The 26,352-nt window shown below is 46.7% G+C and overlaps 1 protein-coding gene, 1 long non-coding RNA gene and 1 pseudogene across 8 annotated transcripts in view; 1 reads left to right on the forward strand and 2 right to left on the reverse strand.

The window, feature by feature from the left end:
- Positions 1–3,252: 3,252 nt before the first annotated feature.
- On the reverse strand, positions 3,253–5,609 carry LOC147911498 (uncharacterized). The gene is made up of 3 exons (XR_015551230.1): positions 5,473–5,609; positions 4,402–4,523; positions 3,253–3,793 (listed from the first exon to the last, which is right to left on the reverse strand). It is a non-coding gene; the product is annotated as an uncharacterized LOC147911498 (long non-coding RNA).
- A 5,158-nt stretch (positions 5,610–10,767) lies between these two features.
- The window catches only part of LOC147911499 (ral guanine nucleotide dissociation stimulator-like), a 260,781-nt gene continuing 245,196 nt past the window's right edge, over positions 10,768–26,352 (reverse strand). For 5 of the 7 annotated variants that reach the window (XR_015551000.1, XR_015551001.1, XR_015550999.1 and 2 more), the window contains one exon: positions 12,876–13,312. Coding sequence is in view for 1 of the 7 variants with exons in the window: in XM_087428073.1 (XP_087284199.1) it covers positions 11,560–11,757; positions 12,021–12,128 (306 nt within the window). In the remaining 6 variants the exon portion in view is untranslated. Of the gene's footprint in view, positions 10,968–11,485; positions 11,758–12,020; positions 12,129–12,875; positions 13,313–26,352 lie in introns of those variants that run through there. The other 2 variants (XM_087428073.1, XR_015550996.1) reach the window with 2 other exon arrangements.
- Positions 17,074–17,690, forward strand: LOC147911500 (methyl-CpG-binding domain protein 3-like 1; annotated as a pseudogene).

The following is a 26,352-nucleotide window of genomic DNA, read 5'->3' on the forward strand; positions in this document are numbered from 1 at the left end:
TAACTTCCCATCCTGTTGGTGAGGTCAGGGGCAGTCAGTGGGAGGGGACCTTGGAGAAACCGCAGCAAGACTGTGGATACAGTAGACTGCAGGGACTCCAGGCCTGCAGCAGTGAAGGAGAACTCTTAAGTTCTTTGGCGTCGCAAATACCTTCGAAACAGTCACACAGGCTGGTCCATGTGAATCCCTGGACCATGCCTGGGCTGAGGCATCTGCACACCAGCCCTGAGCCCACCCGGGCCACTGTCAATATTGGTCAGAGATGAGTCCAGGAATGGGTGTGGGTCACTCACAGCCCCTCTGCAGGCAACAGGCATCTTCTAGAGATATCAGGAGACAGACACAGAAAGTGAAGAAAAGCATGGGAGAGACTGACTGTGGTCTTGAGCACAGACGAGATTGCCGGGGAGGCAGAGAGAGCAAGGAGCCAGGAAAAGCATCCTGAAAACACAGTGAGGAAAGCAACATCGGTGCTGAAGAAAAGGAGAGTGGTGCCGTTGATAAATTCGCCATGAGACAGGCTTGACTCTCACAGCATCTCTTTGTAACGTCCATCATGATCTTGACCTTTCATGGTAAACCTCAATTTTTATTTACCATGATTTTTCTCCTTTTTATATTAAAATTGATAGGATAATTGAAGCTGAAGAATTAGTGTTTTGAACTTACATTTGTTTTTTCTAGAACTTGCACTCAATGAAGTGATGATACCTACTAGAATGAGATTTGTCTTTGAATGTATATTAAATCCGATTCCATAAATTTTTATTATGATTTTGTATCTAATTTTTTTTTTTTTTTGCCGAGAAAGATTCACCCTGAGCTAACATTTGTCGCCAATCTTCCTCTACTTTTTGTGTGGGTCACCATCACGGCATGGCTGCTAATGAGTATTGTAAGTCCATGCCTAGTAACTGAACCTGGGCCACCAAAGCAGAACATGCCAAGCTTAACCACTCAGCCAGGGGCCAGCACGATGATTTTGCATCTAATTATAACATAAAATCAATCAATCTTTCTCTTGATTGTCACATGGTAATTCAGACATATGTGATTTCTATATCATGAATTATGTATCTCTTATCTGTTACCTGGCAAACTTGTGTAGCTTTGATTTTGGTATCTCCAGAATGACCATACCCCCTGGGGGCATTATTTTCCACTTAGAGAACCTTGGCAGTAGGCTCATTGTCTTCCTTCCCACACTAGATCCAGAGTCGTGGAAATGTGTTTGCCTTGCACACAACACAGAGCACATAGGAATTACTCAACAAACATGTGATAAGTGAATATTTGGTGGCATCATCAGGTCATTCACAGAAGCCAGACTGAGAGAGAGCTTCCTTAGGTCAGGAAGGAGAAGCATTCCTTTATATTTGTGATGTTTTAATTTGTAACATTGTAATGTGAACACCAAGTATACTGATTTTATCAAAATTGTGTTCTGAAGGTTTTCAAACATCTCTAAAACTCAGAGTAGAGAAAAATCAATCTCTGTGAACCTGTTACTTGTTTCAAAGATTGTCAACTCGTATACCATCTGGCTTTGATTATCCTCACACCAAGACCCCAAGAATTAATCAGAGGAGATGGCTGAGAACACATCATTTCAGCTGTAAATATTTCAGTTTCTCTTACAGATGAGAGATTTTTGGAACACAAACACAATAACGTTATCACACACTAAAATAAAAATGTCATTCTTATAATCAACTCTCTAGTCAGTATCTAAAGTCTCCCAGTTTTGTCAAGGTTATTTCCTGGTTTTACATTTTATTTGAGTCAGGATCTTAATGAAACCCTTCTTTTGCAATTGGTTGATCTGTTTCTGAAGTCACTTTTAGTCTCTTAGTAGTTCATGCATCTTGGGATTTGGGTGGGATATGAGTGTGTGTGTTTGTGTTGTCTACACCGATGTGTGAATTCTTTCTTTCCTGGATGGCAGTGCCCTGAAAGGAATGACCTGGGCTGTGGGAACCAGGATTTCTACTCTGCTTCTGGCTGAACTGAAAAGGCCTCCCTGGGTGACACTTGCAGCCTTCAGAAAGGAGGGGGAAGATGTACCAAGGAATTCAAGACAATGGCCCTTGTCTTACAGGGTGTTTCTAGGGCATGATGTTCAAAATGCCGGGTGGTAACCCTTTAGCTCCAGGTCGTCGGGTAGGTTCTCGGCATGAGCTCTGAGCAGTGTCTGTTAACCACCCACCTGGGGAACATTTCAGCATTTTAATTGGTAAGGTTGTGTCTGTTGTGTCTAAGATTGGTGGCATTCCCCTACTGGACCAACTTCTATACCTGCCCCTCTCCTGCCTCATCTTTCAAAACTCCCAACAGGAAAGTTTCACATCCTTTTAACACAAATCCATATAACTACAGCACAGACTGGGGAAAAGAACACAGCCGTCCCAGGGGCTACGTGCTCTATGCCCTCACGCCCAGCAGCCCCTTTGGGACATATCAGTAACAACACGAGTGTGTAAACTAGTGACTGTCTGAGACCAGGGACCTCAGAACCACATGCGCCCAGATGTCACCCAGGGCAGCAAGGGATGGTGTGGGTCATTCAGTGGACAGGATTAAGGTCTATTGTACTGGCAAACCAGAGCTTACCCCTGATCCATCAGGCCCAGCCGGGGAGGAATGGCCATGATGTACCTGACAGAGAGGCTGGGGGCCATCTAGGGAATTTCTGCCCAAAAAGAATCATACAAGGAAGTGCGGGGATGTTGGAAATCTTAGTTCACTGGGAGCAGTTAGGTTTATGGAACAAAGTCCTGTTGTAGGTTAAAAAGTGCATCATGAATCTTTCCCTCTGGATATGAAACAAGCGGGAAAAGGACTTCCAAGGGCATGGGCCAGGATCGCAGGAGGATTCCAATCTAGGCAAAGAGTGAATAGGGAGCCCTAGAGGCGGCCTGATGGGGATGTCCTGTGGGCCCTTTGTCCATCTGCACATGGTCTTTCTCTGTCCTTGTCCGTTACACATGCAAACCTTTATCTTTTCACATTTTTTTCTCATTTAGTGTTGATCTAAATCCAGAGACTGGTTAGAAAATGGCAAGTTCCAATATGTGATCAAAGAAACCTCAACAAGAGAAGCAAAAAACATTCCTTCTTCCTGGAAAGCTGTAGAAAGACAGCCACTGTCCTGGGGAAGGACATGGTCCTGGTAGGTGCTATTTGAAAGACACCCACATTTCAGTGGTTATTGCTCTGCCTTGGAAAGTCCCTCCAACCTCTAAATCCAGGGAGATCTGAGGGGCTGTCTCTGCTCCTGGCCCAGGTGAACCACACAGAAATGCACCTGTCCTCTGAGGAAGGGGGACTTGAGGGTTTCATTCAGTAGCCAGGGAGGAGGCTGGCCCTCCTCCCTTCTGCCACATACAATAAGCTGTGACCATACACAAGTTCTTAATTCAAGGAGGAAAGTGAGATTCTGTGTCTCATTTATATGAGTATAAGAAGTGAAAGAACCACACCACAACACCCAGGCTGTGACAGAAACAGGATATAACGTAAGAGTCAAATCTACCATTTACTAGTAAAGAAATAATATCACTCTTCCCCAATGGGTTAACCGTCGCTGGGGTGCAGATGTCAGGGAGCTGGAGGAGGTGGTGCCCTCCATTTGGGTCTTTAGGGGAAACCAGGGAAAGTCTTAGGATGTCCTCGTTCACTCAGGGTGGGAAGAGCTGGCCCGGTACACCCCGAGGGCGCCAGTGTCCCTGCTGGTCAGGAGGAGCTGCACTTGTGGTCTCCAGAGTGTGACGGCTCATCGCCAAATGCGTGGCGGCTGAAGAGAAGAAACAGACTATTTTGGGGTACCTCCCCGAGATTCATGGCACACCTCCCTGCCCCCCTTCACTCTGATCCAAACCCTGTGCCTTGTGCTGAGTCCATCAACAGCACCCCGTTTGTCCCTGATGCAGGAGGCATCATTTAGCATCACTCATTTCAGAGGAGGCAACTGAATCCCAGAGAGGAGAGGGGAGCAGCCCGTCCCAGGCATGGTCAGCAGTGGAGCTGGGATCCAAGCCCATGCTTAGCCTGAAGCTGCACTGAGCCGTGGATTCAGTTGCTGCTGATTCCAACACTCACTCGGCCCTAAACTGGAGGATGTCCTGTTCCTCTTTTTCTTGAAGGGCAGCATTTTGCTCACCTTCTGGTATGTGGGCTCCAGCTGGTAGGAGACCCAGTAGCTACAGGACAGAGTGGACCTGTGAGCTACCAGGATCCACACCTCAGGTGCCCCTGCCAGAGCCTGCCAGCAACTGAGTCCCAGTGCCCCATGGGTCACCACACTACAAGTTCTGAGGCTGATTAGCGAGCCAGGCCACAGGCTCTGGAGCTGGCCATCAGAGAGAGTCAGCCCTGCCCTCACCCAACTCCTGTCCCCGTCACCTCTCATGGACACTGATGGGCCCCATAGCCTGCAACCAGGCCCCAAATCGCTCTTCGGGCTCCAGGTCATACGCATTTGCAGCCTACTGGAGCAGCTCGATCCTTCTGATGACTTTGAATTTCTGGGAGGAAGGACAGGATGCAGACAGGGCTTGGGTGGGGAACCCTGCCAGGGATTTGTGTGGAGTGAGGATCTGGTCTGGGGTCTGTGCTCACTCGAGAACCCTCCTTCCTTCCCACTCCATTCAGGACTTGCCTGTCCTCACAGTTGGCTTGAATTGGTTCCTCATCCAGGAAGGTGTCCTTGATGCCAGCACCCCCCGCACCCACCAACGTGATGGGATACCCAGCTTTGTGGATCTGACCCAAGGGATGAGGCCAGAGAATGTCTTGCTAGGGGAGGTCTGTGATTTCCACTTCCCCACCCTCCCCACAGCTGCTCACCTCACACCATTTATGGAAGTTGGACCGATTTCCCTGGAAGGGAGACAGCCAATGTCCATCAGAAACAGCCCCCTAAGCCCATAACCAACCCCCATCCCACCCCTTCTCAGGCTGCAGGAACGTCAGGGCCCAGCAGAGGGCAGACCTTCCACAAAGAGAACTTGACACTGGGCCAGGCTCTGGGCTCCAGAGCAGGAGGGACAGGGGAGCTGAGGCCAGAGACCTTATGTAGCACACACTCTCTGATGACAGACGGGGAGACTGAGGCCTCAGGGAGGAAGGGACAGCTGGACCACAAAAGTGCTTCCTCACTTGCAGGGGCTGATGGCACTCCCCCAGAGGCAGGGCTTGAGGGAGAGGCTGAGTGCAGCTCAGACACAGCCTTCTGCAGCTCTGCAGGCAGGCAGCTATGAGCTTCACCAGCCCAGGGAGCCTGGTGGGGGGCTTACGCAGAGCGTCTATTCATTCATTGCTAAGATGGGCCTGACTCCCCAGCTCCCAGGGGTGGCCATGGGGCTCTCATGAGAGAAGGTTTGCCAGGTACTGAGAGCTCAGGGCCCAGTGCAGGGCTCTCGCCTCCCAAACCTCAGGATCCTGCTCCCTGGCCCCACCTCCAGGCTTACTCACTTCCAGATCATCCTCCATCCCAATGTCCAGCAGCTTCAGGTGATAGAGGAACGTGCCCAGGAAGGGGACGACACCCTGTGAAATCAGGGTGGGAGTGGTGAGATGAGTCCCACCTCTCAGGTGCCCCCATGGACCCTCCCCCAAATCCCTTCACCCCAGCCTCCTGCCCCACACAGACTCCCACAGAGAGTAGCCTAGGACCCTCAGTGGCCTCCCCTCAGTTGCCCCCTCCAGGACCACCCAACTTCCCCAGTCACCTCCTAGGGGCGGCTTTTGGCAAATCCCAGGGTATGTGCTCCCTGCCTTTCCCCTCTAATTCATCCTGGGCCCAGCCCTCCCAGGCCTCCCCCTGGTCACTTCCAAGACAGGCATTTCAGGCTCTGGGTCTCCAGGAGCTGGGCTGGAGGAGGAGGGACCCCTCTCTTAGGGAGGCCTCAAGCTGTGAGGAGAGATACTCCCTCCTCTGACACCTTCCCCCTCAGGCCCCCTCACCTGCTGCTACTGCCTCTCCTGGGCTCCCGGGGGATCCATCTCTAGGGTGGCCCACACAGAGGTCACCTCCTGCAGGGTCAAGAACAGGCTCAGGTCGGCCATGCTCCCTTCCCCGTGTCTCCCAGGTCCCTGATCCTGGACCACGGACATCTGGTGTCTATGGCTGCTCCCATTCCAGAGTGCTCTGATTCTAGATCACTCCCATCTCCAACACTCCCTCCTCTGTGCCCTCAGGCCTGCCCAGGCCCCTAAGCCTCTCTCCTCATCAGGAAAGTGTGAGGAGGACTCCCATGCCTCCCAGGGTCCCCTGAGGACTCAGTGTCATCTGACTGTCACCAGTACTCTCCCCTCCCCCCTCCAGGAGGAGGAGCACAAAGCTCCTGCACATTCCTCTCCCCCTTGTACTTCATCACACCTGTGACGCATGCAACACAGATCATCTCCCTCCATTTCCCAGATGAGGAGACCGAGGCCCACAGGGGGGCAGTGACTTGCTCAGGGGCCCACAGAGAAGACCGCCACCCCCTCCCAGCCAAAGGGCCTGGCCCCCGGTCTTCACTCCTCCTCCAGACACACCTCTGACCAAGGTCTTCTCCTCTGGACTCTCGGGGTGTGTTGAGGCCCTCAGTCAGCCTGAGCCATGGATCGGGAGGCACAAGGTGTCTTGGGGTCCTCTCCAAGTGGATTCTGTGTTTTCCAGCCCCCTGGGATTCTCTGACACCAGGCTGGACCTGGGGCCATGTCAAAGTCCTCAGCTCCCTAGGATTCCCTCAGGATGAACCCTGCACAGAACTCCTCCTTTATTCACTCAGGAAGGGGGCCCCTTGTGCCACATCTGAGTGACAGTGTATGGGGTGACCATGGCACTGTGTAATGGTGACATTTGCATCCTTGTTTACTTGGAAACTTGCTAAAGTCCCGTCAGGAAGGTCCATTAAGGATCTGTAGGTTCCCTGATAATTGTCATTGCCATCTGGGGCGTATCTTTGTCAACAAGGCACCAGGCGAGACTCACTGGTTTGTCAGCAGTGACCACTATAGGGCTAGATCGCACAGTCCCAGCGAGCACACATTTCTGTCGCAGATCCACGATTTGGCCCAAGGCTTGGCAGCCCCTGTGTCCACAAGGCCTGTGTGACCTCACAGTGCCCATGCCTAGGGCAGGCAGAGTACCCTCCCCTGCGAGGTGCAGTGAAGACAGAAGGAGCAGCAGGGGCCTGGTTTCCTGAGGACAGGCCGGGCTGCTTTAGGAAGAAAGGAACCCCCACCCACTCCATCCACCCACCAGCCTGGAGGAAGAGGACCAGCTGATGGGTCCGCATGGCAGCCAGAGACCTGCTCAATCTGCCAGCTCCTCACCTCCTGAAACAGTCCAGGCGACACCACTGTATCCCGTGACCAAGGCCTCCTGCCTCAAACAGTCCCCACCAGCCCCTGCAACTCACACATCCTGCTTCCTATCAAGCTGGACAAGACAGACCGTTATTTCTCATGGAACCTTAGGTGAAAAACTTCCCAAAGCACATCCTGCCTGGTCCCTCCCCCACTCACCTCTCCTCCTTCCAGATCTCCAGCCTCCACTCACCTCCTTGAGCCACTTCCTGCTCTCCCGCTGGCTTGTTTTCTTCAACTTTGCAAGTTTTGTCCAGTTCTTCCTGAGGAGGGAAAAAAGGAAAGAAACACTATGGAGTGGTTTGAGGGTAAATCCCTTTTGTTTGAAAACCCAGAAGATCCAGACAGCCTGGATGAGCGTTTTCACTGTGCCCTCTGAGCCCTGAGGTGTCTGGGACTGGGGAGGGGTCTCTCCTATTGTTACCTGGGGCCTCCATTCTCTTATCTTCTCAGCAGATGTGTTTTAAACAGTCTTAAGTTCATGTGGACAGAGAGTTATGTTGCTGAAAACACTGGAAAATCTTCAGTTTGGCTCAAGCCAGGATCTGTCACTTAGGGAAACTGATTCCTGAAGCAGAACCACTGGCCTACGTTTTCAGAAAGACTCCAAGACTGCCAACCAGGTCAGACCCTATCGCCAGGGTTTGCTGTCTTCCAGGAGGTCCCAACTGACTGAAGGGCAATGCCAGCCCTGTGTGGGGTCTGGTACACCCAGGTGGTGTTAGCATGGAGAGAGGCCTACCCACCTGGACACCCATCTCCATGTCTCTTTTAAACGCTGAATGGAGGGGCCCTGTAGAGCCCAGAGGATAACATGGAGTGGGGAAAGTTTCCTCAGGCCTTGGCATTCCTGGGCAAGGGAAGAGAATGAGCTGTGAGGGGGAGCTGGAGCCCTGCTTCCTCTGGCTTCTGTCGCCTCATTGACATCTCCTGTCTTGGATGAGACAGTGGCTCAGGGAACCAGGGAAAGGCACAGCTGGAACCTGATGAGGAATACTTCCAGGAGGAGGATTTTAGCTCAAGCCAAGGAAGGAGCCCAGGAAGGGGTTAGTTTCCCACCACTGGGACCAGGAGTCAGGTCATCGAGGCACTGGCAGGAGGGGCCTAAGGATTGTGCAAAGGCTCAGACCACAGACTTCAAATATGAGAGCTGAGAAAGGAGAAGGGGCAGTTCCCCTGACTCCAGAGAGGGGCTCTCAGGGCCTCCCACATCTTACCTTGGCCACCTGGATTCATAGCTCCATCACCCTGGCCTTGTCCTGGACCATCATGCTCGGGTCCCTAATGCAGGTGGTGACGACACATTTGACCATTCTGTTAAAGTGGGTCGTGTTGGCATGGATGGTGGGTGCCAGGTGCTCATTACCCCTGTTGACACACTGGGACCAGATGGAGTCCAGGAAGTCATGGGACATCACTTTCTTGAAGAGATCCTGGGCAGGACAGGGAGTGTCACCCATCCCTGCCACAGCCCAGCTCAGCGTCCACATCCCCCAGTCCCAGGCCAAGTCAGAGTTCAGAGCTGGAGCTCAGGAAGCTGATAATGTGGCCTGAGGTTTGTGGGAGTCCTTGGGTGTTGCCTGTGTCGCCTGAGGGCACCCAGCACAGGATGACCCAGGACACGGTACTGTATCACAGGGAAGTGGCATTTGCTCGCTGCCCAGTCTCACTTCCTCCAAGCACCAGAACTCGGCACCTGCTTGACCGTCTCTAGGGGCATCTCCCACCCATTCTGACCATCCTAGGGTCTGTCTCCTCTTTCAGGTGCACATTTCCCCAAGGCAGCAACAACCACGGGCTTTGTTTGTCTGCATTGTAGTCATGTACACATGAGGTGCCTAATTAGTGCTGAGGCTGTTGAGGTCTCCTGGGCAAATGTGTGAACTACCCAGGATGAGACAGCACTTCAGTGTGCTCTGCTCCCCCACCAAAGCGCAGACTCTGCCCAACGTCCTCTCTGCTCCACCTCGTCCATCTGCACAGCCACTCTGCATGGCAGCTGCTCTCAGTGTCCAGCTCTACTGTCCACATGAGGACAGCAAAAGCTTGGGTGTTAAGAAGTCTGCTCAGGTCACATGAGGGTAAGCAGGGAAGCTGGACCGAGATCATGGGATTCAGGATCAGGAAATGGCAGGTGTGGGGCAGCTCATGGCACAGGGATTGCCGACCCCACCTGCCCTGAGAGCCCCACTGCTCACCACATCCTTCAGTGTCAACTGCTCTGCTACCAGCCGGGGAGGGAACTCCAAGAAGTCAGGCTTCTCCTCCCTCAACAGGTTCTTGCTGGTCACATCGGGGCAGGCGGGCTCTGGGGCTTGATCTGTCTCTGCTTTTATCTCTCCAGGTGGAGTGAGGATTCTCCCTGGAGCCAATGGTCCAGCTGGCTCCAGCTCAGGAGCTGGCACTGGGGCTGGAGCTGATGTTGGTGGTGGCTCTGGCCCTAGAGGGACTGATGGAGGTGACACTGGCTACAGCTCTAGCACAGGTGGTGGAACTAGAGCTGGAGCTGGATCTAGCCGTATAGCTGGCCCTTGCTCTGGCTCTGGAGCTGGAGGGAGCTCTGGAGATGGTACTGCAGCAGGAGAAAGAAACAGTGTCACTCAAGTAGCTGACTTCCCCTGTCCCTGTCAAAGTCAGGAAAGACCCCACTGCCTTTAAGGGAAACTAGACTTTGAAGATCCTGCAAATCATCTTCCCAGACTGCAGTCTGCTCACCTTCCAGATCTACCTCAATGGGCCTTGGATGCTCCAGCTGGACATGGAGAAGAGTAGGCGTGGCCCCCCAGCTCCGAGCCAGGAAAGCTGAGATGTAGAGATGTCAGCTTCATCCTGAAGCAGGGAAAGTGCAGGGGTTCCTAGAAATCCTGCCCTGGGTCCAGGCAGGTTCCCACCAGAGAAGAGATGGCACTGGGGGAGGCAATTTGGCAACAGAGTCAGAGGCCTGGCCTTTCCCTCCACACTTCTCATGCAAGGTACCGATGCCTGCCCCTTCCCATCCTGGCGATGAGCCCCTGCTCATACAGCACGTTGAACACAGAGCCTGTCGTGACTCTCTTTCTGCTGACACTCTTCTCCTGAAGGGCTGGGACACAGCCCAGCCCAACCCTCCATGTACTTGTGCAACTGGATTGAGCAGAGGCCGGTTTTTGAGCAGGTTGCTCACAGACCTCCTGTCTTGGGCCTGGAGGTGGTGGTCAGAAGAGGTGGATATGGAGAAGAGAAGACAGATTAAGATGGGTCTGTGATGGGAATGGGTCTCTTGGAGACAACTCAGCCTAGCCACCCCTCTGCTTCCCAGGGGTCCTGGCACCCATCCATAGCTCTTTGACTCCTGTCTTCCTGGAGTGGAAGCCACCAGACCTCAGCCTTCCCTTGGGAATCAAAGATGTGTGAGACGCAAGGTTCTGACAGGCCCGCCCCAGCCACAGCCCCCATCTCTCCCTCCACAACTTGTTCTGTAGAGACAGGAAGCCCTTCTTCTGGACCCAAAGACCACTCCCTTTTTTAGATGGTCCTGTGCTCTGCTCTCCTGGCTGGAATAAGGGAAGATGCCTCCAGCTATAAAGGAGGCTATCAGGGCGTCACTTGGGATGTACCATGGAAGACAGGACCTGTGAACGATGTCTAATGTCACTGTCTGACTCTCAGACGACAATTGAGGCACAGCAATTGTGTCTCCTTCATTCACTGACTTTACTAAGTGTCTCCAAAAGTCCTGCATGTAGTAGGTGCTTAATCTACACACTTGAATGAATGAAGTCCAGCCAGACCATCCCAGACACTTGAGTGGGCCTAGGGCCTCTCTGCTGCCCCAGAGATCCTTAATTGGCTACCCCAAGGAAAAGGATCAGGACCAGCTGGATGGAATCTCAACTCCTTGACAGGGTGCTTTCTATGTGTTTTTCCACACTCAGAAAGGCCACATCCTAGAGATCAGTGAGGCAGACTACTTTTCACGGTGAAAAGAAAAATAAACACCATGGACAACCACAGCATGTCCACAGCCCTCTCTGCAGATCCAGGCACCAGGTAAGCACCTGCCATTGCTGATCCCATTAGTCCCTACAAGATCACCATGAAATTTATCCTCCCCCCCCACTTTTCAGAAGAGCAAACTGAGGCTGAGAGAGATGTGGGGATTTGCCCAAGGTACACAGCTGGCAGTGGGTAGAGTCACCACTGTGCTGAGGAGGGAGTGGCTACTCAGCTAGTAAACAGCTGGTCCAGGACCCAGTAGGGTGTGTCTAAGGCCGAGTAGTTGACCATGATGGTGGTGAAGCTGGACGTGTTCCTACTCAGGAAAGCTGGTGCCATGGACTCTGTCAGCTTCTCCATCATGCCTGCCTGGAGGGCACGCATCCTGCAGGCCTCATTTAAATTCACAGTGAACTCATCCTCACACTGGGTGAGAGGAGGAGGGACATAGAGTAAGTGATATCACAGTGAACCACCAGGAGGACTGAGGTGACTTTCTACTCTCCTGTGTAGCTGGTGGGGAGGAATGGAGGTCTAGATTCCTTTGAGAGTGGGACAGTGGGGTACTCTAGTGAGAAAATTCTGGGGGGGGGGAGTCCAGGGGGTTCTCAGATTTGAGTCTGCATTCTAGTACTGCCTTACTCATCTCAGAGTCCTGCGTGTGAAGACCCCTCTGCACCCACACTCACCTCAGAGCAGCCCTGGTCATTGATGGACTGGTGCACTTGTGTTCTCTCCAGGGAGAGGGTGAACTGGAAACCATCCACCAGCTCCTCAACCATCTCTTGGGTGCAGCTCTGCAGTGACAGTGCCCAGCAGTCAGGCCAGGAGGGATCAGGGGCCTGCCTGGACTTTGCCACAGGGGGAAACACTCCCACAGATCAGGCACAGAGGGGAATATGCATAGACTCCACCAGGGAAGGAATGCAAGGACACTTTGATGGCCCAGGATTCACATGCAGATAGAGGAGGTTGGTCCCCAGCACTCACCTTCCTCTCCTGCAACCAAGATCTTGAGTATGAACATGACACACTGCTCGACTCCCACCATCTAGCTTCCTGCTCCTGCCCAGGCTGGGTCCTCCTCATCCCCAGCTTCCCTAACTCCACCTCCCACACACACACACACACAATGAGTGTCAAGGGGTGTGGCGCTGTCCTTTTGGGATCACAGTTCTGGCCTGACCTAGAGTGGCCTGCCCTGGCCCACACTGATACCTGATGGTTCCTCCTGCCAAAAGGCCACAGACATTGGAGGTGAGGGCTGAGCCAATGTCTAAAGCGACTTAACATGCTCTCATTCTGGGCTTTCCGGGGGCCAGAGCCTCGGAAAATCAGGGGACCACATGAGAACCTTCTGCTCTGTCGAGTGTCTCCACTCAAATGACTGGACAGGAGGCTGTGGTTACAATGTGGGTGCCTGGTAACCAGAGTTCTAAGTTCTGTTGTGGGCTATCACCAAGGAAGTGAGGTCATTTCTTCAAAGTTCCAATACTTGGCCCCTTCATTCAATCAGACCCACCCAAAGCCCCTCTAGGCTGTTGGCTGCTCTCCCTCCTTGCTCGTGTCATCTCCATCTCTGTACACAAATACCCATCACCACCCTCCCCACAGCTCCTTGGGAGTGGATCCAGGGGCCCAGCTTTGAGGAGACAGAGCTGAAGTCAGACCTCTTTTCTCCTACCAGTTCTGTGTCTTGGAAAAGCTGCTGTGCCTCTCAAGATCTCCCCAGTCTCCCAAGCTGCACAATGAGGATTGGGCTAAAAACAGCTTCCTAGGGACTTTGTCAGGGTACATGTGACAATACGTACAACAACTGTGGGCTTGTGTCACAAGTGTCTAATGTACACAATTAGAGATGGAGGAAGTACAAGAAGGAGTAGGACATCACATAGAATACCAGTCAGAACTTCTCTGGGTTCCAGATGTGTGATCTTGGGAAAGTGACTGCCCCTCTGGGCCTCATTTTCAGGTCTGCATCCTGAAGGAGTTGAAATTAGAGGAAATTCAGACATTGTGATCCACTGGCATTAACCCTTCCACGGTCCCCTGTTTTACTCAGAATCAGTCCCAAGTGCCTCACGTTGGCCTATGTGGTGGGCAGCCTCCACAATGGCCCCAATGCTCCCTGCCTCCTGAAGTGCACATCCTTTTGTCATCACTAAGTGGTCAGTATCTGGCTTCTGAACAACAGAACACAGCCAAGGTGATGAGGTGTCACTTCCAAGTTGTAATTACAAAACGTCTGTCACTTCCTGCTTACTGGCTTACTTGGGTTCCCTACTTACCTCCCTCCTTCTGTTTCCATCTCTCTCTCTCTCTCGCTCTCTCTCTCTCACTCTCGCTCTCTATCAAATCACCAGAACTGGGAATGCAAGTGCTGATGTTTTCAGTTGCACTATGTATAGGCTCCATAGGAGAGAACTGAGGGAGTGTCCAGCCAACAGACAGACAGGAGCTCAGACTTTCAGTCCAAATGGATCCTGACAAAACACATGTGAGTGATCTTGGGTGGGAATCCTCCCCCATTTGAGCCCTGTTGAGACCAAAACCCTGCTTCACAGAGACTTTGAGGCAGAGGCACCCAGCAAGCCATGCCAGATTCTTGGCTCACAGAAATTATGAGACGTTATATATTTGTACTGTATATGTGGTAGGTTTTGGAGTAATGTTGTCACAGAGGAACAGAAAGTAACAGTCTACCATGTCCCAGGATCCAGGCTGATCACCCTCCTCTCTCCCCTCACTCTCTCTTCTCAGGCTCCCTCCAGCCACACTGGCCACATTTCTGACCTTCCCTAGTCAAACTCACTTCTTCATGTGAGTCTCTGCATCAGGGAGCCTTCTCCTTGACACACTAACTGTTCCCAGACATACGCAGTGGTGCTTACACTTGTCATTCTGGTCACAGCAAAGGTCTGAAATGCCTCAGAGAGGCCTTTCAGAACCTCTTAGCACAGCCGCTACCATCACAGATCTTACATCCAGAAGAGCATTACATGATTTCCTCCTCCTTCCTCCCATTGAGATAAAATGAGTGCACGGGGAAGGGCTGTCTGCTTTGGCTTATGCAGAGGCAAATCCTTCTGGTTATACCAGGCACACGACTGTCTCTTCCAGGCCGAATTTTTCCCACCACGAGTCCATTGTTTAAGGAAACCGTCATTCCCTCTCTTTCATGGGTCTGGTTTCCCCTAGAACACAGTGAACCATCCCCTCTCCCTGTGCTGCATCACCATAAACCCACAGCCAGAAGATAAGCACCAGGTTAAAACACCACCAGATCCTGAATTCAGTCACTGCTGGGACTCTCCCATCAATGTTGTCATTCAATCGTGACTCCTGAGGACACCTTTCCGCTGAGATCCAGTCCCAGCCTGTACTCAGCTTCTTACAGTAACACTGAGATTTCCTCGGAGTCCTCCCAACCTGGGCAAGGAACATTCTGAAATGTTCTCTGTATTAATTTTCAGGGACTGGGGACATTGGTAGATGTAATTTGAGTGTGTATGTGCAGTAGTTTCTACGCAGGTATTCTATTTTTCAGACACAGATAAAATAGTGTGGCTAATCAATGCACCAAGAAAATGAATAACTGTTCAAATTTTTTCATGATGTGAAGTCTTTAGAAAGTAAATGTCGTGGTTAAGAGCACAGAGTATGGAGCTAACTCCTCATGTCCAAATTCCAGTTCAACCCCTTACTAGATATTTGTATTGACTGAGTTATTTATCTGATTGGTGCCTCAGTTTCTTCATCACTCAGTTGGCAATAATGATCAGCATACCTACTTTGTAGGTTTATGGAGAGTATTAAAGGAGTTAAAGTTTGAAAAATGCTTGGAACACCTAGTGTATTGCCAGTGCTGTACCTATATATTAGAAAATCTTCTCACACTGCCTGTGAGCCCCAGAGGGTGAGACTGTTGCCTGGATGTATGTAGAATGCACTCCATGACATACGATGAATAAATGAGTGAACAACATTGGCGAATGCATTACCAATGTCACCTATGTCACCCTACAAGCATTCCCAAGCCGAACCACATGCAGACATTCCTGCTCTGTCCTGCATCACATTCCCTGGAGGAATCACTGGGACTTCTTGGACCCTGGTAACCGTGCCCACTAAAGGTTCTTTTCTGTCAGCAAACCCCAGTCTTTCTACAAATACAGAAGCTCACAGGGTCTGCGCTCTGATCCTTGTCTTCACTGGAGGGAGAAGTGCCATCCTCAGAGCTGGGCACACGAAGAGCCTGAGCCTTGGAGAAAATGATTCCCTGGCCCTGGGTCAGGTAGAAGAGCGCAGGGACAGAGTGGGATTTGGGGAAAATCCTCCAGGTGTTGTCAGAAGGGATGGAGACAGGGGATGTGTCAGCAATGACTGGTCTGGTTGGTGGGCCTTGGTGGTTAAATAGTATGGAGACTGGGAAGTTTCGTAGGTTCTAGTATAATACAATCAATATGACGGCCATGAAATCAGATCAGCCTAATTAAGGCCAAATTAATCCAATGTCAGCTGTTCCCTGACTCTCTAATCCAGTAGTGTTCTATCATCTCCTTTTCATTGATTGGCTAGAGTAATTATACTTTACATAGCCTGTCTATTTTTACATAGTAAAGAAAAAGTGAGTTTTAAAACAACCCTCCTTGGAAAAGTCTCCCTAACATATTGAATTGATAACAGAAGCCACGACAGGAAATTCACCACATATCTTGAGCTTTAGTCTCTGGTTTTAGAGCTTCCTAACTGGTAAATTACCTTGACTTCTGCCTTCTTTCTTGAGATTAGTCCACTTAGGACTAAGTAGCAGTGCAACCTCATGCCATGGGAGAAGTGGTGACTCTAGGAAGAGGTTTGTTTCATTCTGTCAGTGTGTGTGTCTGTGTGTGTGTGTGTGTGTGTGTATGACAGTTTTTGCTGCATCTTGCAGTGTGGGCCAGTGTAGACTCCTTTTCTAGGGAAAAAAATTTCCCTAACCAGTTTCTCTAGTATTTATTTTCACTGATGGCTTCATCGACACTGTTCAACAGTAACATTAAGCACTCTATATTATAGAATTTAATTTTTTTCTTAGTAGCCACATTTTAAAAAATGAAAGCAAACAAGTGAAACTAATTTTAATAGTATATTTTAACCCACTATAACCAAGATATCATCAATGTGGGTGCAGTCTATACAAAACTTAATAATGAGAGAGTTTACATTTTTTTCCTGAGTTTCATAAATCCAGTGTGTACTTCCCACTTACAGCACAATCTCCATTTGAAAGTTGAGTTTTTTCAGACATACATTCTCTGTACTGAGATTTAATGTTCACAGTTGTCAAATAAGAGTCACTAGGAGTGGGGTGGATGATAATTTCACTACTGATTTAAGCTCTAATGGAGCTATGTACACCAACTGGTCAATGGGTTAATGAAATGAATAGTCATATAGTACAGAAGAATACTATGATTTGGGATTTAGAAAAAGACTGGGGAAAGTGGGTCCTGACAGGGAGCACCAGGGATTTTGTTGTTGTGAGTGACAAGGACAAAAAGAGAATAAAGTCATACTCATAAGTGTCTAACAACATGGGCGAGAAGAAATGACCTGCTGTAGTCCCGAGTTTTGAACTCGAGCTTTCTTTTCTTGATCCAAATCTCTTTGATGATGTCCCAGGACACAGGTCAGCTTAATCCCCACAGGGAGAGAGGGAGGGTAGAAGTACAAGGCATCTGACATAATTGCTCTGGGAAGGCAGGCTTCATTTATCACTCTGATCCACATTCCCAATTTATTTTTATAGGGTAAGAGGAAAAGAAGTATGATGGTCAAATCATCACAGAAGAAGCGACATGACTGTGGACACCAATCCAACCCAAGGCTGGTTTGAGCATCTCCATCCCTTTGAGGATGTCCAGTTACATATTCAAGAGGCCAGTTACTAGAATTGCATCCTATCCTGACAAAAAGGTCAGTTGCCATCCATGGGAGGAAACCTTGGAGCAGCCCCAACAACTCTGCTGGCAGAAGAGACTGCAAGGTCTCCAGGTCTGAAGAGTGCAGGAGAACGGTTAAGTCCTTTGGACCTTGGCAAAACCCTGCTGAATCTTGCACCTAGTTGCACAGGTGCATTCCTGCCAGGTGTGCTCACATGTGGTCCGAACTCCAGTCCCATGCCCACCCCTGCCTGGTCTTGAGACTCAGCAGAGACGATCCCACGAGCTGGTCTCTACATCCCACAGCTCCTTTGCAAACAACTTTTGGTGACTCAGGAAGATATCAGGAAACAGGAAGAGAAAGTGAAGACGGCAAGAGAGAGACTGGCGGTAGCAATGATGCAGACAGACTCACTAGCGAGGCAGGGAGAGTGAGGGGCCAAGAAGGACGTCCCAACAAACACGATGATAAAAGACAAGACGGTGCAGATGACATGGAGCTCACACTACATCAATGTCTCTGCAGGAGTCATTAGGTTTTCTTGCTTTGAGCTCTTGAAACTTTAATATATACCAATACTTTTCTTTTCATTGCTTCCTTTCTAAGACAGAGAAGCTACGGACAGTGATCCTTCTGAGGTGGGAGATTGAGTTTCAGGTGAGGAGAGTAAGGAGATCTTTCCTTCCTTTCCTGTTATGTATTTGTATTTTAAGAACAACAGAGAGTTATCACAGTCAGGGGATTCTTTAGAGTTTTGCCCTCACAGTCACAGAGAAAACATACCTAGTCCAAATGGATTGTCCTTTTTGTGTAATATTGCAATAGATTCCAACATAACATTTCACTAAAGAGCTGTTATATCCGTCTTCTCAAAAAAGACACCTAACTCTGGGTCTCTATTTTTCTGGTATTTGTTGCATGTTGAATCACTAGTTGCATACAATGAAATACTGGACTTTCCATTTTTTTTAGATTTATATACGTTGGAAATTTGATTCATGAAAATTGATATGCCATTGCGGTATCATGCTGTCAGGAGAACGACTGTTTTCAGCATCACAAGTCTCACAATAAGCCAGTGTGTTGGGATTTGTCTATTTGTCTGATCGAGTATGTTGCACTCTTCAAATCCTCTTTATCATTACTTACTTTTGTCCCACAGATTTATCAGTTTCTGAGAGCAATGTGTTAAACAAGAATAGAGTATCTTAGTATTTATATCTTCCCTAAAAAATGAGTTATTTTTTTACTTAAATCTTCTCTCCTCTAATCTTCCATGTGGTAATCATCTGGAATTTTGGTTCAAATGTGTTTTTAATGTCTTGTTTTAAAACTAATACTAAATTAGATAGACGGTTTTTTCCTTTCCTCATGACTCCTGTTATGTTTTCTTGGGTTCACATTTCTTCTTCCTGATGTATATTCTTTACCGGTTCTTTCACTGCAGGCCTGTGGGAGGTCAACTTTGAGTCTGTTTGTAAGTCAGAAAACGTCTTTCTTTCTTTGACACATAGTTTGAATAGGTGTTTAATTTAGCTTTGTAGTAATTTTTTTCCTTCTTTGTCAAGTTATTTAATATTTCTGAGCCTCCACATCTTTAGCTTAAAATGGGAATAAAACCCTAAACATTGTGACTGTAACTGAGATAATACATGCAGAGCTTGCCAGTCATGTTGCTTAGGAGAAATTAAATAGTCAATAATGATAACGATTATTAACAATTATAATGATATTATAATAATGTAATATATAATAATAATATACTTATAATCATTACACATTAATTTATAATTATAATGCACAGTGTATAATGTATGCAATGTATAATAATATATTTATATTATTAATCGTTTTAATCTTCTGAGTGTGCATTCTCACAGAAGCACTGCTTAAGATTGAGAATGTGAAACTCACACACAAAAAGTCTGAGAGAGTGCCATGACTGTGACTTTAATTCTCAGCCCTTGGGTATCTTCAGCTGTGGTCGTCTGCACAGTGTGTACAGATAATGTAATCTGTTCCCACAGACCCACTGCAGGACAGCGCAGCCTGCCTCATGCCTGGGATGCTCTGGGCTGCCTGTTGTGGAGCCTCTGCTTTAAGGCTATTTGGACTCTGTACAGAGAAAGATGAAAAAAGACTCTTTCTTTTCCCTCAGATTTCTCCCGCTGAGTATTATTCACTTTTACTTCCAGAGCAGATACTCTCTTCCCAGAGCCTTGGTGTTTCTCTGGGATTCAGGATTCCCAGACACCTAGTCATTTCAGCTCCCAAGGCCCAAGGTGACTGCGGAGTCATGTCTCACACACTCCTCCCATCTTGGCCTGTTTCTGGTCATGGAGGACCCATGAGTGAGGAGAGGATCCATCGAGGGAGATTGATCTGGAAGTCCTGGTGAATCTGAGCTTCAGAGAATGAAGCAGAAAAGGGGAACCTGAGACTGCCAGGCCTTCAGTGGGGGAGGAATATAGAGGAACCGAGAGGGGTGTGATGGCTGCACAGAGTGAAGGGGAGGGATGTTCCAAATTTCCTTAAGAAGGGAAACCTTGCACTGAAGTGGGGATTTGATTTTACATGATGGCAACGTCTGTGCTCGTTTCACCAATTCTGGTGTCCCTGAGGGATAAACTGGTGTGACACAACAGGACAGAAGTTGCAGTCACTTTCAGGACTTAAGGAAGATGAAACCTTTCAGCTTAGACTCCTGTGAGCCAGTCAGGCGCCAAGTCTAGAAAGGCTCGGAGTCTGTGTCCGTCCAATATGGTTGCGTTCTGTTCCAGCCAAGCTGCTCTGGACCACAGCTGGGAAAAGGGGACTTCAGATCTAGTCAGATCTAGTCATCACACCTTCTGTAGGTTGCCATGAGGCAGGGAATAGCCCAGACGTTGTCTCTGGAGCTCATAGTCGCCCTCCTTCTTCCACTAGCAGACAGTGAATTGTGAGGTGAGGAGAGTGCATCAGAATGGTCCAGTCAGCTGCCCAGTATGGGAGACTCCAGGGGAAGGAGGTGTCAAAGCCACAGAGACCCGATGCATCCTCTGTCGCCCTCTTCCTTTTGGCCACTTAATTTTCACCCTCAGTCCTTCTTTTCCTTTCCTTTTCCCTCTTTCGGCTCTCTCTCCCTCTCTTTCCCCTGCATGTTCTAGCTTAACTGAGGTATTAACGACATACAGTAAACTGTATACTTTTAAAGTGAACAATTTGATACATTTTGATTATAACTTATTGAACCATCACCTCAATCAAGAAAAGGAACGCCCATCCTCCCCAAATTTCCTCATGTTCATTTTAATTCCTCCTTCCCTGCCGTTTGCAAACACATTCTTATTCCCAGGCAACCAGTGATCCAGTATATATCCCTATAGATTTTCCTGTATTTTCCAAGGAGTTTTATAAATGGGATCATATACTATGTACTCATTTTTTTACTGGTTTCTTTCACTCAGCATAATTATTTTGAGATTTATGCTTGTCATCGCATGTACTACGAATTCATTCTATCCTCAATGCTTCCCTGGCAGCACTGTGCAAACACCAGAGTGCTTCCCAGGTTGGAGTGAGAGCCAATAGTATTGCTGCATCCCCAAAAGTAGGAATGCGCCTTGCTGCAACTCTGGGAGTGGTTGGCGGAAGCCCTGGACCCTCAAATGAATGCTTTCCTGGATGATTGGAAAGCCCACTGTGCCACTGTAGTCCCAATGATTGGCCAATGCTCAGAACCCGTGAAGAAGTCCCACCCACCAAACACAGAGGCTGCCATGAGCATAAGAAAAGGCAGCAGAAGATATATGCGCACATGCAAATGCTTTCCCAGATGGCACAAATACCCATAGTAGTGCTACGGCCTCACAACTGGGTACATGCCTCCGTGTGGTGGCAGCTCTGAGCCCAGTGTGAATGCTTTCCCAGCAGATGGGAACACCCATTGTACCCACGCAACTTCCATCATATGGAGTGGGATCAGAAACACAGCTCATGCTTCCCCCACAGCAGTAGCAGGCGGCATCTGTGACCTGATACTACCACAAACACGCAGGCAAAAGATTAGTTCATCAAACACCATAAGAAACTACAGTAACAATTCAGAGCAGAAGGAAATGACAAATCTTCAGAAAGGAACCTTGAAGTCACAGAAATTTACAATCTAAATGACAGAGAATTCAAAATAACTGTCATTAAAGAAACTCACCAAGTTAAAAGAATGTTCACACAGTTCGATGAACTCAGGAATAAAATTATTGAGGAAAAGGAATACTTCATCAAAGACATTGAAACTCTTTAAAAAAAGACAAGCAGAAATTCTGGATATGAAGAACATAACTAATGAGATAAAAAAGAATCTAGAATCCTTAAAAAACAGAGCTGATATTATGGGATGAAAGAATTAGTGATTTAGAGGCTAAAAATATAGAAATGCTTCTGGTGGATGAGGAGAGAGGACTCAGATGTTTAAAAAATAAAGGAATTCTTGGAGAAGTATATGACTCAATTATAAAAGCAACCTAAGAAGTATACGCATCCCTGAGGGAGAAAAGAGGGAGAAAGGAGCAGAGAGCTTGTTCAAAGAAATAATAGCTGAGAACTTCCTAAACCTGGGGAAGAACCGGACTTACAGATACATGAAGCCAACAGAACGCCTAATTACATCAATGCTAAAAGACCTTTTCCAAAGCATATAATAGTAAAATTGGCAAAAGCCAATGACAAAGAAAAAATATTAAGGGAAGCAAGACAGAAGAAAATAACCTACAAAGGAACACCTATCAGGCTTTCAGCATATTTCTTGGCAAAAACTTTACAGGCAAGGAAAGAATGGAATGATATATTAAAAATACTGAAAGAGAAAAACTTTCAGCCAAGAATACTCTATCCAGTGAAATGATCCTTATGATACAATGGAGAAATAAAAGTTTTCCCAGATAAACAAAGGCTGAGGGAGTTCCACGCCACTAGATCTCCCATACAAGCAATGATCAAGAACACCCTCATACCCGAAACAAAAAGAAGGCAAATGTCTACAAAGCTTTGAGCAAAGAGATAAATAGAAAGACAAAATCAGAAAGATACAGCTCTGTTTCACAACAAGGTAGCAAATACTTAATTATAACTTAAAAGAGGAAGGAAAGGAAAGCATCAAAAGTAACTATAAACACTTCAGCTTAGTCACAAACGCACAACACAAAATTGAATAACTTGTGACAACAATAACTCAGAAGGAGAAGAGGAAAGGGATCGAACCTGCTTAGGCTAATGGAGATAAGAGGTTCTCAGAAAAAGGACTATGTCATCTATGAGATCTGCGTACAAACCTCACAGTAACCAGCAAACAAAAAATCAGAGCAGAGCTATAGATCATAAAAAAAGAGAACATATCCACAGAAAACACCCAAAATGAAATGGTAGTCAGAAACACAAAGGAAGAGAAACAATGGAAATATAGATTAGGTGGGATTAAGCCCTCATGTATCTATAATCACTCTAAATGTAAATCGATTGAATTCTCCAATCAGCAGACACATAGTGGTGGGGTGGATTAGAAAACAAGACCCAACAATATGCTGCCTCCAGGAAACACATCTCAGCACTAAAAACAAACAGGCTCAGAATGAATGGATGGGAGACAACACTGCAAGCAAATGGCAAATAAAAGAAAGTAGGTGTTTCCAAACTTCTATCAGACAAAGCAGACTTCAAGATAAAAAAGACTATGAGAGACAAAGAGGGGCATTATATAATGATAAAGCGGACTTTCCACCAAGAGGACATAACACTTACAAAGATATATGCACCTAACACAGCAGCACAATAGAATATAAAGCAACTATCAATTGACCTAAAGGGAGAAATTAACAGCAACACAATAATAGCAGGGGAGCTGAACAACCCACTTACATCCATGGATAGGTCATGCAGAGAAAGGCAACAAGTAAATAGTGGAATTAAATGAAACATATGATCAGATGAACTTAATCGATATATAGAGAGCATACCCTCCCAAAAAGCGGGATACACATTCTTCTTAATGGCACATGGAACCTTCTCAAAGATATACCATATGTTGTGAAACAAGGCAAGCCTGAATAAATTTAAGATTGAAATCATATCAAGCTTCTTTTCTGACCACAATGCTATGACACTAGAAATCAACTACAAGACAAAAGATAGGGAAGTTAAAAATATGTGGAGACTAAAGAACACAAGACTGAAGCACCATTGGATCAATGAACAGATCAAAGGAGAAATCAAAAAATACCTGCAGACAAATGAAAATGAAAAGACAACAAAACAACTCTTATGGGATGCAGTAAAAGAAGTTCTAAGAAGGAAATTCATAGCAATACAAGCACATCTCAACAAACAAGAAATGTACCAAATAAGTAACCTTAAACTACACCTAATGGAACCAGAAAATGAAGAACAAATGAAGCCCAAAGTCAGCAGAATGAGGGAAATAATAAAAATTAAAGCAGAAATAAATGAAATAGAGACTAAAAAAACAGTAGAAAGGATCAATGAAACAAAGAGCTGGTTCTTTGTGAAGATTGAAACAAAACTGACAGACCCTTAGCCAGACTCACTAAGAAAAAAAGAGAGAAGGCTCAAAGACATAAAATTAGAAATGAAAGAGGAGAAACTACAACAGACACCACAGAAATCCAAAGGACAATAAGATTATACACTGAACAACTTACATGCCACCAAATTGGATAACCTAAAAGAAATAGATAAATTATTAGATTCACACAACCTCCCAAAACTGATTCAAGAAGAAATAGAGAAAATGAACAGACCAATCACAAGTAAAGAGATCGAAATGGTCATCAAAAACCTTCCCAAAAAACAAAAGTCCAGGACCAGATGTCTTCTCTGGAGAATTCTACCAAATATTCAAACAAGATTTAATACCTATGCTTGTCAAACTATTCCAAATAGTTGAAGAAGATGGAACACTTCCTAATTCATTCTATGAGGCCAACATCACCCTGAAAGCAAAAGCAGCCTAGGACAGCAAAAAGAAGGAATATTACAGGCCAATATCGCTGATGAACACAGAAGCAAAAATCCTCAACTAAATATCACCAAATGGAACACAGCAATATATTAAAAGTATCATATACCATGATCAAGTGGAATTTATACCAGGGATGCAGGGATGGTTCAATATCCGCAAATCAATCAATGTGATACACCACATTAATAAAATGAGGAATAAAAATCACATGATCCTGTCCACAGATGCAGAGAAAGGATTTGACAAGATCCAAAATTGATTTATGATAAAAACTCTCAATGAAATGGATATAGAAAGAAAGTACCTCAACACAATAAAAGCCATATATCACAAACCCACAGCCAACATCATACTTAATGGTGAAAAACTTAAAGCCATTCCTCTGAGAACAGGAAGAAGACAAAGGTGCCCACTCTCGCCACTCCCATTCAACATAGTACTGGAGGTTTTGGCCAGAGCAATTAGGCTGGAGATAGAAAATGAATCCAAATTGGAAAGGGAGAAATGAAACTTTTGCTGTTTGCAGATGACATGATTGTAAATATAGAAAACCCTAAACAATCCAACAGAAAACTATTAGAAATAATCAACAACTACAGCAAAGTTACAGTGTACAAAATCAACTTACAAAAATCAGTTGCATTTCTATACTCTAATAATGAACTAACAGAAAGAGAACTCAAGAATACAATCCCATTTACAATTGCAACATAAAAAAAAGTGTCTAGGGATAAATTTAACCAAAGAGGTTAAAGAACTATACAATGAAAACTATAAGACTTTATTGAAAGAAATCAATGATGACCTGAAGTAATGGGAAGATATTCCATGCACATGGATTGGAAGAATAAACACAGTTAAAATGTCCATATTACCTAAAGTAATCTACAGATTCAAAGCAATCCCAATCAGAATCCCAATGACATTCTTCATAGAAACAGAACACAGAATCCTAAAATATATATGGAATAACAAAAGACCTCAAATAGCCAAAGAAATCCTGAGAAGAAAGAACAAAGCTGGAAGCATCACAATCCTAACTTGAAAATATATTACATAGCTATAGTAATCAAAATGGTCTGGTACTGGCACAAAAACAGACCCATAGATCAATGGAGCAGAACTGAAAACCCAGAAAAAAAACCACACATCTGTGGTCAGTTAATATCTGACAAAGGAGCCAATATCATACAACGGAGAAAAGAATGTCTCTTCAATAAATGCTGTTGGGAAAACTGGACACCCACATGCAAATGAATGAAAGTAGATCATTATCTTCCACCATACACGAAAATTAACTCAAAATCGATAAAAGACTTGAATCTAACACTTGAAACCATAAAACTCCTAGAAGAGAATATACGCAGTACAGTCTTTGACATCGGTCTTAGCTGCACCCTTCCCAATACCATGTCTACTCAGGCAAGGGAAAGAAAAGAAAAAGTATACAAATGGGAGTACATGAGACTAAAAGGCTTCTGCAAGGCAAAGGAAACGATGAACAAAACGAAAAGACAGGGCCAGCCCGTGGCTTAGTGGTTAAGTGCGCAAGCTCTGCTACTGGTGGCCCAGGTTCGGATCCCAGACGTGCACAGACGCACCGCTTGTCCGGCCAAGATGAGGCCATGTCCCACATACAGCAACTAGAAGGATGTGCAAGAATGACTTACAACTATCAACTGGGACTTTGGGGAAAAAAAAGGAAGAGGATTAGCAATAGATGTTAGCTCAGAGCCGGTCTTCCTCAGAAAAAAAGAGGAGGATTAGCACAGATGTTAGCTCAGGGCTGATCTTCCTCAAAAAAAAAAAAACGAAAAGACTACCCACGAACTAAGAGAAAATATTTGCAAATCATATATCTGACAAGGGGTTAATCTCCAAAATATATAAACAACTCATACACCCAACAACAATAAAAAAGATAATCCTATCTAATAATGGGCAGAGGATATGAACAGACATTTTTCCAAAGAAGATATACAGAAGCCCAACAGGCACATGAAAAGATGTATAACATCACTAATTATTAGGGATATCCATTCAAAACTACAATGAGAGATCACCTTACACCTGTCAGAATGGCT

This window comes from Ceratotherium simum, unplaced genomic scaffold (genome assembly GCF_057802395.1).
Source record: "Ceratotherium simum simum isolate JZ-2026a unplaced genomic scaffold, ASM5780239v1 HiC_scaffold_43, whole genome shotgun sequence".
Classification (NCBI taxonomy): domain Eukaryota; kingdom Metazoa; phylum Chordata; class Mammalia; order Perissodactyla; family Rhinocerotidae; genus Ceratotherium; species Ceratotherium simum.